This window comes from Chelonoidis abingdonii, chromosome 6, assembly GCF_003597395.2.
Source record: "Chelonoidis abingdonii isolate Lonesome George chromosome 6, CheloAbing_2.0, whole genome shotgun sequence".
Classification (NCBI taxonomy): Eukaryota; Metazoa; Chordata; order Testudines; family Testudinidae; genus Chelonoidis; species Chelonoidis abingdonii.
Window position 1 is genome coordinate 92,079,055 of NC_133774.1, and position 11,197 is coordinate 92,090,251.

The 11,197-nt window shown below is 41.6% G+C and overlaps 1 protein-coding gene across 1 annotated transcript in view; it reads left to right on the forward strand.

Annotated features, from left to right (window-relative positions):
* LOC116837970 (iron-sulfur cluster assembly 1 homolog, mitochondrial) overlaps positions 1–11,197 on the forward strand; it is a 21,805-nt gene that overhangs the window by 6,899 nt on the left and 3,709 nt on the right. The window contains exons 2-3 of the mRNA XM_032802917.2: positions 4,277–4,330; positions 9,626–9,731. Of these exons, the coding sequence (XP_032658808.1) occupies positions 4,277–4,330; positions 9,626–9,731 (160 nt within the window). The remainder of the gene's footprint in view (positions 1–4,276; positions 4,331–9,625; positions 9,732–11,197) is intronic.

Consider the following 11,197-nt stretch of genomic DNA (forward strand, 5'->3'; position numbering starts at 1 on the left):
TGGGACGAGGTGCTCTGTGGGATAGCTGCCCACAATGCACCACTCACAACAGCGCTGCAACTGGTGCAAGTGTGGACACACTGCAGCGCTGGTCGCTGTCAGTGTGGACACACTGCAGCGCTGGCCATACACAGCTGTACAACCACAGCTGTAACGGCCAGCGCTGCAAAACTGTAAGTGTAGACAAGGCCTAAGAGTGTGGTTGGGAAAGACTTATTTTGGGATGTGGTGCCCATTAAATATAGGTTGGAATCTTTCTGGGGTATCAAATAATTATAATGTGGAGTGGTAGCAGTATGCCATCAATGGGCTTGTTTGTTTTTTTCTGTATCGAAGCAGGTTTTTTCCAGGGTATTTGGTGCAATCTACTTCTCTGGCAGGGTGTCCTTGTGTTGTTTTTCTTTAATATCAGGATTGGAAGGGACCTCAGGAGGTCATCTAGTCCAACTCCCTGCTCAAAGCAGGACCAATCCTCAGACAGATTTTTGTCCCAGATCCCTAAATGGCTTCCTCAGAGATTGAACTCACAACCTTGGGTTTAGCAGGCCAATGCACAAACCACTGAGCTATCCCTGCCCCCCGCAAGTGTGTTAAGAAGTGTATCCTAGACTTTCTCTTAATAGCATATTCTGTGGTATCTGAGTGTCTGGCTGTATAGAACAGATTTTTCTGGATCTGTGGAGGTGATGTGGTGATCCGTGGGTTTCTTGTATAATGTCATTTGTAGGGTTCAACTGTTGAAGCTAATAGTGGTGTATAACAGAAGTGAAAGTAAGCCGGTACAGACCAATACGGTGTATCGGTAAGAAAGTGGCTGAAGCATTCAGTATCAGTTGGTAAAATAAGCTAGGTTTAACTATAGTAATAACACAAAATCTGATTTATCGTCTGTTTGCAGCAAACATCCCTCTCTGCAAGCAAACCGACCACCCTTAAGCATAGTTGGAGAGGGAATCAGACTTGACCTGGGAGATTAGGAGAATTGAAAGGCAGCAGGCTGGAGAGGGTCTAAGGAGCGCAATATGAGCAGGACCGAGGAGTGTGATTGTGCAGAAAGCCCCTTGCTCCCCACCCAGTTTGCTCTTGAGCTGGTTCTCCTGCGGGCCTCCTGCTCTCTAACATGCAGATCCACACGCATGGACCCTTGGGGGATGAGACAGCTTGGGGAGCAAGTGTTGTGTGCATGCTGCAGGATGGAGGGGTGGCTTTGCGCTACATACTCAGGGCTCTGCTTCCAGCCCTTGAGTTCATTCATTATTCAGCCAGCTGTGGGAGGGAGAGCTTACCTGGCTGCAATCGGGGAGAACCAGAGCCAGGGACACGCCTTCCTTCTCCTGTGTCCAGGCCCTTTGGGGGAGTCTCTGCAGCAGTCCCTGTTGCAGGCAGCTGTGGCGTGCCAGAGGCAACGGGCTGGGGAGCAAGGCATGGGGCTTGGCAGCGTACAAGCTGGGTTTCGCAGCATCTGGTGCCTCAGGTGAAACTTCTCCATCTTGCAAGTCTTTCCCACTGGAGGGGCTTCCTGCTGTTTGCTGGTCTGTGACACCTCCTCCCCACCCCCCAGGCCTCAACAAATGAACAACTTGAAAGACATCCACAAAAGGGTATGTCTACACAGCCGATGTTAAAGCGCTGCCATGGCTTTAACATCAGCTGTGTAGACGTACCCTTAAAGCTAGTACCAATACTCTAGAATGTAAGTAGTAGACAGTTACTGTATCAGAGTTATGCAAAGGATCTATGAAGTAAAGTGTGTAGGAGTGGAGGTGGGAGGGGTTGTGATACAACCATACCAGTAAGAAATTTAAGTTACTTTCACTCCTGGTGTACAGGAAGTTGATGCTGGTGTGAGGAGTCATGTGGGAGTGTTCTACAGAGAGTTTGATGGATGGGTGGCGCTGGTTCAAGTTGTGGTGGAAGTCTGAGGGAGTTTAGATCTTCTGTCCAGACAGATTGATAATATTTTCATTATCTCAGGTATATCATTGGTTTCATGATTAGTTTTTCCAGAAATTCTTCCTCAAGGTGGCCCATGCAGAGGTTGACTTATTAGGGAGCCATCCTAGTACCCATTTCTGTTCCCATGGTTTGGGGAAAATGTGTGATATTAAATGTGAAGTTGTGAGTGAGGATGAAATGGGTGGGTTTGACAACGTGTTTAGGGTGGATATCCAAGTGTTGTAAGTTCTCTTGTAGGTTTTTGAGGTAGGCAGCGATGCCATTATGATGAGGGATGTTGGCATGGCACGGATGGTGTTCAGAGGGAGGTTGTTAATGTTGCAGAGTTTCTGGAGGAAGTTGATATGGTCTTGAAGGAAGCTTGCCTTTTGTATGGTGAGTGATTTGAGGTTTCAACCATAACATTACTTTAATTATCTTGCACTCATAACCTTATGTATCTCTTCTAATTTTAAAAAAACCCTACAAAATAAAAAAAATTTGTAGTGGTTATCTGTGACCGTTACTGGCAAGAATACAATATGAAGCCAAAGGACTATTGGGGCATAAACTGATTTCCAGCTCAGGTCAAGAAGTTTTTCTTCGGTATATAGATTAACCTTGAAAAAATATCCAGAAGACTTATCTGAATAGCTCCCAACACTCCACATGCATACAGGATTTTGGGGACAGGCTTGGAAGAAATTGATTAAAAATTCACAAATTACAGATGTAATGGCTTTACCCCTCAAAACTATGGCACAAAATGGTTTAAACTTCAGAACTCCTCAGTGCTCGCTTGGGCTGTGTGCTAAGATCAGGACATGCGACTTAATTGATGGTTTTATCAGATGCAGAAGGAAAACTGCATCAGAGTACAGTTATTTCGACTTGAGAAGGTTATCTTCACAATTATAAAAGCAAGAATTTTTTTTTTAATGAAAACTAAACTTCTATAGAAACAGCCCTCTATTCACCATGGAAATTTTCTGCTCACCATTGATAAGTGGGAGAATGCAGTTGTCAATTTTGGCTTTCTTACGGTAGATTTATACCATTATGAGGGCTTATATCTTCCTTTGCATTGGCTGCCAATCTTCACTATGGGGGACATGTTATTGAATTGAGTGTGTTTGGTCTCTGGTACTGCAGTTCCAGTGTTCCCCTGGTGATTGAACATCAGGCTACTTGCAGGTATATAAAGTAGATTTTTTTTGATGGCTTTATTTGTTTCTGAACCAAGTTCTGTGGCACCTAGACTTTGATAAAACTGATTTCTGCAGAGCCAGAGTCTGGCTAGCTTCTCATAGCAACACTATTAGATTAAAGATCATAGTTTAATAACACAAGATAACTTATTTTATCATCTTAAACTGAAAGAATTTCAAAATTTGCAGTCTCACGGTCTGTTTACTTATTCTAACATTTCACTCAGGTTGGGCAATGAAGGCATACTAACGTTTTCTGGGTTTTATGCACTAGCACGATATTGCAGTATATGGTTGCGAACTTAACAAAAAAAATCTTGTGGCGAGCTTCTCAAGAAGTTTCTCAATTTTCAGTACTGTATTTTTCAAAAAGAGAATCTAAATTTTAGTCTCTAATTTCCTGTGATATATTCATTTATTATCTACAAATGTGTAGTCTGTCTGGTGGGAGGCAGGGGGCTATCTGATCTCCTTTACATTATGTTTTCAGCTTGTGGTGAAGTTAATTTATAAACTCTGCTCTTTTCAGTAAATCCTTATGTGCATTAACCAGTTTAATTTTATGAGACCTTGTCTACACTAAAGGGAAAAGTTGATCTAAACTACATAATTTGAGTTACGTGACTAGCGTAACTCAAATCAACGTAGCTTAGATCTACTTACTATGGGGTCCCATTGACTCCTGTTACTCTCCTCAATCAGGTGGAATACATTAGTCAATGGGAGAGCGATCGGGGGTTGATTTAGCGGGTCTTCATTAGACCCACTAAATCAACCACTGATGCATCGATCACCGCAGTGTGATCCTCCGGTAAGTGTAGACAAGCCCTGAGTCTACATCTGACAGACAGCTTAAAATTATGCAATTTAGGGTGTTAATTGTGGTTTGTAACCGCAAAACACAACAAGTTGAATGGCTAGTGTATACTCTCGCTAGTGACACCAATGTGAGAGGTGGACTTCTAATGTGCAGGAGGAGAAGCTGAAGTGAAAACTTGAGAGCTGTGAAGCTGGAATGAAACTGAGCTTTTATTTGGAATAGACAATAGAAGCAATAGAAGACTGAATATTATTTAGAACTTTTAACATTTTCCAAAGCAGGGAAAAGTTAATAAAATCTCTTTATTTTTCAGACTCCGTCAGCTGTACATAAGATAAAACAGCTTCTTAAAGATAAACCTGATCATGTAAGTACAAATGGATGGCATTGTTGTACACTATTCTAATATTTTTAGCTTACCTTATGAAGAGCACTCTTTATTATTATTATACTAGCAACTGTCCTGTGTAGTACTTGTGATTAGTGTAAAACAATGCAGTTTGAAACAATCACTGTGGACGCTATTTAGACATGAGATCTTCCTTTATTTTTTAATAAATGCATTTATCCAACAAGTTTTATTTTCATATACAAAAATCAAATGAGGTGGGGGGGAAATGACTATGGCAATAAATCAACTGTCATAATCTTTGAGACAGATTCAACTCCAGCTTGCATTCCTTAAAGGTTTCACAAGATTTTGAAGTATGTCCATACTACCACTTTAATGAAACTAGTCTAATCTGTTGATGCTAGTAAGGAAATGATTTCCTAGTATGGCAAGAGATCTCCGACTATTGATGTGAAGGTATTCTTCAAATAATTTTATGAAAATGTTGAATTTCTCAAAGCAGATTATTTTGTTGTGAAGTATGTTATGTCCACATAATGTTGCCCCTTCTGGCCAGTATTTGGGGCCTTGCTTGTCTCTGTTAGGAGAAGACATTGATGCTACTAGTCAGTATTTCTTGGTGTGATCCTGTTTGTTTACAAGAATGTACACAAATTCCTGTTTCTCTGAACACAGTAAAAACAAATAGCAGGTGTTTTCCTTACTCAGAAATCCAAATCTGCTCCAGCAAGTACTATGCCCAAAAGAAAATCTGTCTCTTATCTTCTTATCAGGGCCACTCTCATGACTACTTCTCTCACTTTCTGTTTATCACACACACAGCTACAACCGGTCAAGTCCCTCGTCCCTGTGTTTGTAATTAGTCCCAGGGAACCCTCTTAGCCCACGTAGTTTAGCTTCTGATCGACTTTGCCAAGTGGCCATTGCCTTGGGTGGTGGCTTGCTTGTTTCCAGCTATCACTACATACAGGGGCATTTAATTGTTATATGTCCGTCAGTTTTTATGAGGTCTGTGATTGTCATAAATTAAAGATCTTGTTGGTGGCAGCCATTAACACCATCCAACACAATAATTATACAGATTATTTCCCTTCCTCATAATTATGTAGTAAAGATTTCATGTGTAGAGTACAATATGGCTGTTCGGAATAGACGTGTCACTGTGCAGAGTGTTTTCTTCTGGTCCACGTGTTCCTGGCAACTACTCTTCAACTGTTGTTTATGCAGATCTTCTTTTGGTCTGACCTATGTGTAGCTAGTGGTTAGAATATATTGAGTGAATCAGGGCTGGCCTTACTATGAGGCGAACTGAGGTGGCTGCCTCAGGCGCCAGACTGTGGGGTGCACCAGTAGGACCCAGAGTGTAGAAAACTGTGTCTGCTGCTGGTGCATATGTATTCTCTCTGCTCTAGATGTACAGAGATGGTGGAATGCTGTACTGGAGGAAGAAGGGTACAAGAGACGTGACAGGCAGGCAGGAGAAAGGGTGACAGGGAATAATAGAAAGCAGCAGGAGCTACAAGGAGAGAGAGGAGGAGGAGCCTCTTATGTACCTCTCTAGCACCCCCAGGAGCCCGGACTGATTAACACCAGCTTCTCAGGGAGCTTCCTTCTTTCCTGTTGCTTTCCTGTATCCACTTGCGGAGAATAGGCAGTCAACTGAAGTAGTAGGAGCCAGTTAGGCCCTTAAGATGCTGATATCTTCCCTCACTCAGGCCCTGCTACCAGCCTTCTTATTTGTCCCCTTCAACTGAGTGTTGAGAGCCACTATAGTTGGCACAGAACAGCAGTCATGAGTGAAAAAAGAAAACTTCCCTCTGGGGCAGCATTCAGAAAAAGAAAGAAAGCAAAGGATGCTTTTCTATATAAGCAGGAAGGAGCTCTCCTGAGATATATAGACACAAACGTTCACGGTGAGCCTTCCAGCCCCAGTGAGGATGCGAGTGGTGAGGAGATGCCTGATCAGGTTTAGAGTGCAGGTGATCCTCCCCCTGGCAGCTACTGCAGCATACATATGTCTCCATCTCAAATGGATGTAACCATGCACATTCCTGAATTTTTGTTTTCGGAAAAGTGTAGATCAGAGAAGAGTGTGATGGAGGCACAAGAAACAGCTGCTGCTGAGTTCAGTTCCTTAAGTCTAGATGATCCAGGACTGTGGATCCACCTTGAACAGTAGCCCTGAGGGACTTCCTTGTAGTGTATGGCCACAGGTAAGTGGAAAAAACTTCATGTTCCCCAAAGACAGTGAAAATAGAAGTTTCCAATCCAACACATTACTGGTGCTGAAATCCGCAATGGTGACAAAGTGGAGGGCCATGCTTATGTACTCAAAAACCAGAATGCTGCATACCGTTTTTGTTGCAAACTCTTCCAGTCTAATGTTCCAGCAACATTGGGTTCTACAGGAACAAAGGACTAAAAAATCTGGCTAGAAATCTGTCATGCCATGAAAAGGCAGCAAATCACCAGAGATATATTCCATAAGTGGAAGATGCTTGAGATGACGACTACGGGTTAAAGGCCACATAGATAATCAGGCATCCAGAGGAAGATTGCATCAGAGTCTCTTTACTGGCAAAATGTTCTGAAAAGGCTCATTACCATTTGTGAGAATGCTTGCTGCCTAAAACCTAGCACTGCTGTAGGCACTTCAGATCAGCTGTATGTGCCAAACAATGGAAACTTCCTTAAAATTGTGGAGCTGATGGCTGAGTTTGATGCTGTACTCCAGGCAGCATCTAAGAAGAGTCACCACCCAAGAAATGTACACACACACCACTACCTGGAAAAACAATTCAAAATGAGATAATATCAGTTCTGGCAACAAAAGTCAAACAGAAGATTGTGGCAGATACCGTGAAGTCAGCAAGCCATAGATACTTCTGTTTTTACTCTGTTATTCTGGACTGCACACCTGACATCAGCCATATGGAACAAATGACTTTAATGGTGCATTTTGTAACAACAACAGAACCTAGTGAAAATGTCCCTGCAATGGTAAAAAGACTGTCAGAGAGCAGTTTCTAGAATTTATTGACATTGCTGATACTACAGGAGCTGGTATGACAAATGTGGCTTCTTAAAAAAGCTGGAAGATACGGGAATTGCGATAGCTGACATGAGGTCAGGGCTAAATCGATAATGGTGCCAACATGAGAGGGAAAGAACAGAGGAGTGCAGACATGGATCTGAGAGTTAAACCTGGTTGAAGCTTTTTTTGTCCCATGCATTCTCATTCATTGACTTGTGGTCAGTGATGCAGGCCATCAGCTTCTAGTGAGGCTGCTGAATTTTTTATATGTAATTTCAAAGCACCTCATGTAATCTGTGTACTTTTTCTCTGCATCAGCCTCATCAAAGATGGCAAAATTTTGAAGCACATCTGGAGCACATCCTCTCTGACACTGAAACCTACTGAGTGCCGCACAAATGGGAAAGTTGAGTCGGAGGCAATAAGCCTTATCAAACACCAAATTGGGAAGATAGATGATGTCATAGTTGCCATTATGGAGGATAATGCTATGACAGGAACTGTTTGCGGGAAGAACAGTGGCAGAGGGAAATGGAATCACCAGAAACATACATAACTTCAAATTTCGTGTTGTGGCTTAAGTGTTGTGGCATGAGGATGACTTATACTGTTTGAATAAATGTTGTAAGCAAGAGACTCCAAGGTGTTGGACACTGAATTTCTATATCTGGAGCATGGAACAACTGGACAAAGCGAAGTCATACCTACAGTCTTACCGGTCAGATGAAGGATTTCAAAACGTTCTGAAGAGTGCATCAGAAGTTGGCACACTGAAGCTATTTCCCACCCATTCAAGAATACAAGAGTCACGAAAGGAAGAAGACATTTTGATTACAAGGCACATGGATAATCCCATAAGAACCCCAAACAACAATTCAAAAAGTTGAATTCTTTAACCAGGTGCTAGATGGTGCAGTACTGTCAGTTGAAGAACGTTTCATGCAGCTCAAGGAACACAGCAGTATATTTGGGATGTTGTATGGTATTTCAAAACTCTTCACTATACCTAAAGAAGACCTACATCAGCAATACAGGGCAGTAGAGACAGTGTTGACACATGATGACATGCACGATATTGAGGCGAGTGATTTAGGTGATGAACTGAAAGCCCTTTCAAGATACATTTCAGCAGGATCAACTCCAAAGGCTGTTCTGGAATATATGTGCACAAATAAGATGATCACCCTCTTTGCAAATGCTTTTGTTGCTCTGCGCATACTTCTAACACTTCCGGTAACAGTTGTCAGTGGAGAACGCAACTTCTCCAAGCTGAAATGAGTAAAAACACATCTACGCTCCACAATGACACAGGAGAGGCTGGTCGTCCTTGCAACCATCTCAATAGAGCATGAGTTGGCCCAGACTGTGGACCTTCAGGAAGCAGTTCAAATCTTTGCAGCCAAGAACGCACAGAAAGCACGACTTCGATTATTCAAACAGATAAAAAATTCCATTGTTTACTATGCAGACAAGAAAAGTTATATTTGCTGTTCAGACATTTGAAAGTTAAATGTTACTTAAATTTTTTGAACAAGGCATTTTAAGTTGTTAGGTCTCCTTTACTGAGGTAGGTAGCAGAGCAGTACCATGAGAGGAGTCGAACAGGAAGAAGGCAGAATTGAGACCTTTCAAAGTTTTGGCCCAAGCGAAGGGGCATGGGGCGTCATTTGAGTTCCCTGCCTCAGGTGCCAAATGTTATGGGCCGGCCCTGGACTGAATTATAAGTCAGTATGGCTTACTGGGTCAATGCTGAGCAGATCTTAAAAATGTCAAGGGCTGAGTGGTAATGTGGATAATGAAAATTGCAACCCATGTAACTTTTTAGTATACTGTGAAATAGAGGTTCTCTTCACTAATCAGCATAGCAACGCTGTGAAAATGTAACTGTATTTGGCTCAGCCTCAAACTTGCCAGCATTATGTAAATTGCTTCAATTGCTCCTACAATGAGTAGGAGTAAGCAGCAGCCTGCAACTCATTGCCACAGGCATGCAGAAGATCTGTACTGTGATTTTTAGTGGAGTGGATGAAAGCCGGGCGAGAGAGTATATATTATGCATTTTATAACTTAAAAGTTCTGACTCACTTTTTTCTAGTCGGTCCATACCAAAAAAAAGCAACCCAAGACATTTTGGCCCTTCATCCTAAATTTAACCTTAGATGACAAGGGAAAAACATTGAATGGTAGCTATCGAGTTGATTCTTGCACTGAGTTTCCAACTCTCTGCTGGCACACTGTACATTTAAATAAAAGTGAATAAAACTCTTATATTTCAGGTAGGTGTGAAAGTTGGAGTCCGTACAAGGGGATGTAATGGACTTTCATACACGTTAGACTATACAAAAACAAAAGGCGACTCTGATGAAGAAGTAATTCAAGATGGTGAGTATTTATTTGTTCTTATCTATTTGAAGCAGTAAAAAAGTGGAGAGGGCAGGTGCAGAGTAACTTGATTACTAAACTTCCAAACTATAATGGAGTAGAGACAGGCTAGAATTTACTAGATACATGAAGTTACTGAGAGAAATCCTTGCATGCCTTGGTAGGAATTGCTGTTGCTGTCACTTTAGATTCTATTGAAAAAGTACCCATTTGTTAAAGCTTCCTGGATTAAATTAAATGCTGCTAGCACAGAGAGTACCTTTTCCTTCCCCACAATATGTCCAGGCTTACCATGGGTTGGAGTTCTCCAGGGCTTGGGAGGCTACGTTTCCATCTGGTGGTGGGGTGGCAGCTTTAAGTTAATACTTGAGTATCATAGGCTCCTCCTTGTGCAGGTTGCTTGGTGGAGCACATCCTCCAACAGATGCTGTCACAAGCACTTCTTTGTCAGCAAAGCCTACTTCTGTTGGCTAACCTCGGTGGCACCAGGCCTCTGGGGTTGCTGCATCCCTGGGTTACATTGATATACACTGGCACTGAATATACTAAGGTGAAACAAAGGACCTTCCAAAAAACACAGCTTTTATATAAACAAATGGATTCCCTTCTTGGGTTTATCATTATTGGTATTGTTTTTTATTTCTTCATCTGCAAATTGCAAAACTGGCTTATTAAAATGAGAAATCATAAATAGTCTATAATCAAAAGTGCAGTCTTTAATGTTCAGCATCCTGCAGCCTGTAAAACTTCTGTATGTTATTGGAACAGGCAGGATTTCTGGCTATTAAGACTTTAGAAGCACTAATTCCTAGCCCTGATTGTTTTGCTTTATAGTATATTGAATGGACCTTACACCTCCTACTAGTACAGAACTAAATATTGCTAGTAACTCAGCTTCACCCATATAACTTTGGCAAGGGGAAGGATAGTCCATTTGAGAAGGAAATAAGAAAATATTTTTGAGGCAGGTTTTCTTTAAAAAGGCAGCTGCTTGAAAGCAGCGCAGATCTTTGGAATGTTAGTAATCCCAGTAGAAATGGATTAATGAACATAATTCATAGACACCAAGGTCAGAAGGGTTCACTGTGATCATCTAGTCTGACCTCCTGTGTAACACAGGCTATAGGACTTCCCCCAAAATAATTTCTACATCATATATCTTTTTTTAAAAAAAAAATCCAATCTTGATTTAACAATTGTCAGTGATGGTGAATCCAGCATGACCCTTTAAATTCTTCCAAGGGTTAATTACTCTCACTGTAGAACTGATAAATGAAATTGTTTTTAATTGTTCACTTTATTAATGTAACTTCTGTTCACCATTCACTACACTTGCCTGCATTGTAACTTCTGTTCACTGTTTGATTTTGTATTTCATATGACTTGGCATTGTGCCTCTCTCATACAACTTTGTATTAGAAAATTGGTAGAAAACTTTGTATCAAATGTTATAGCCCCTAAGGATA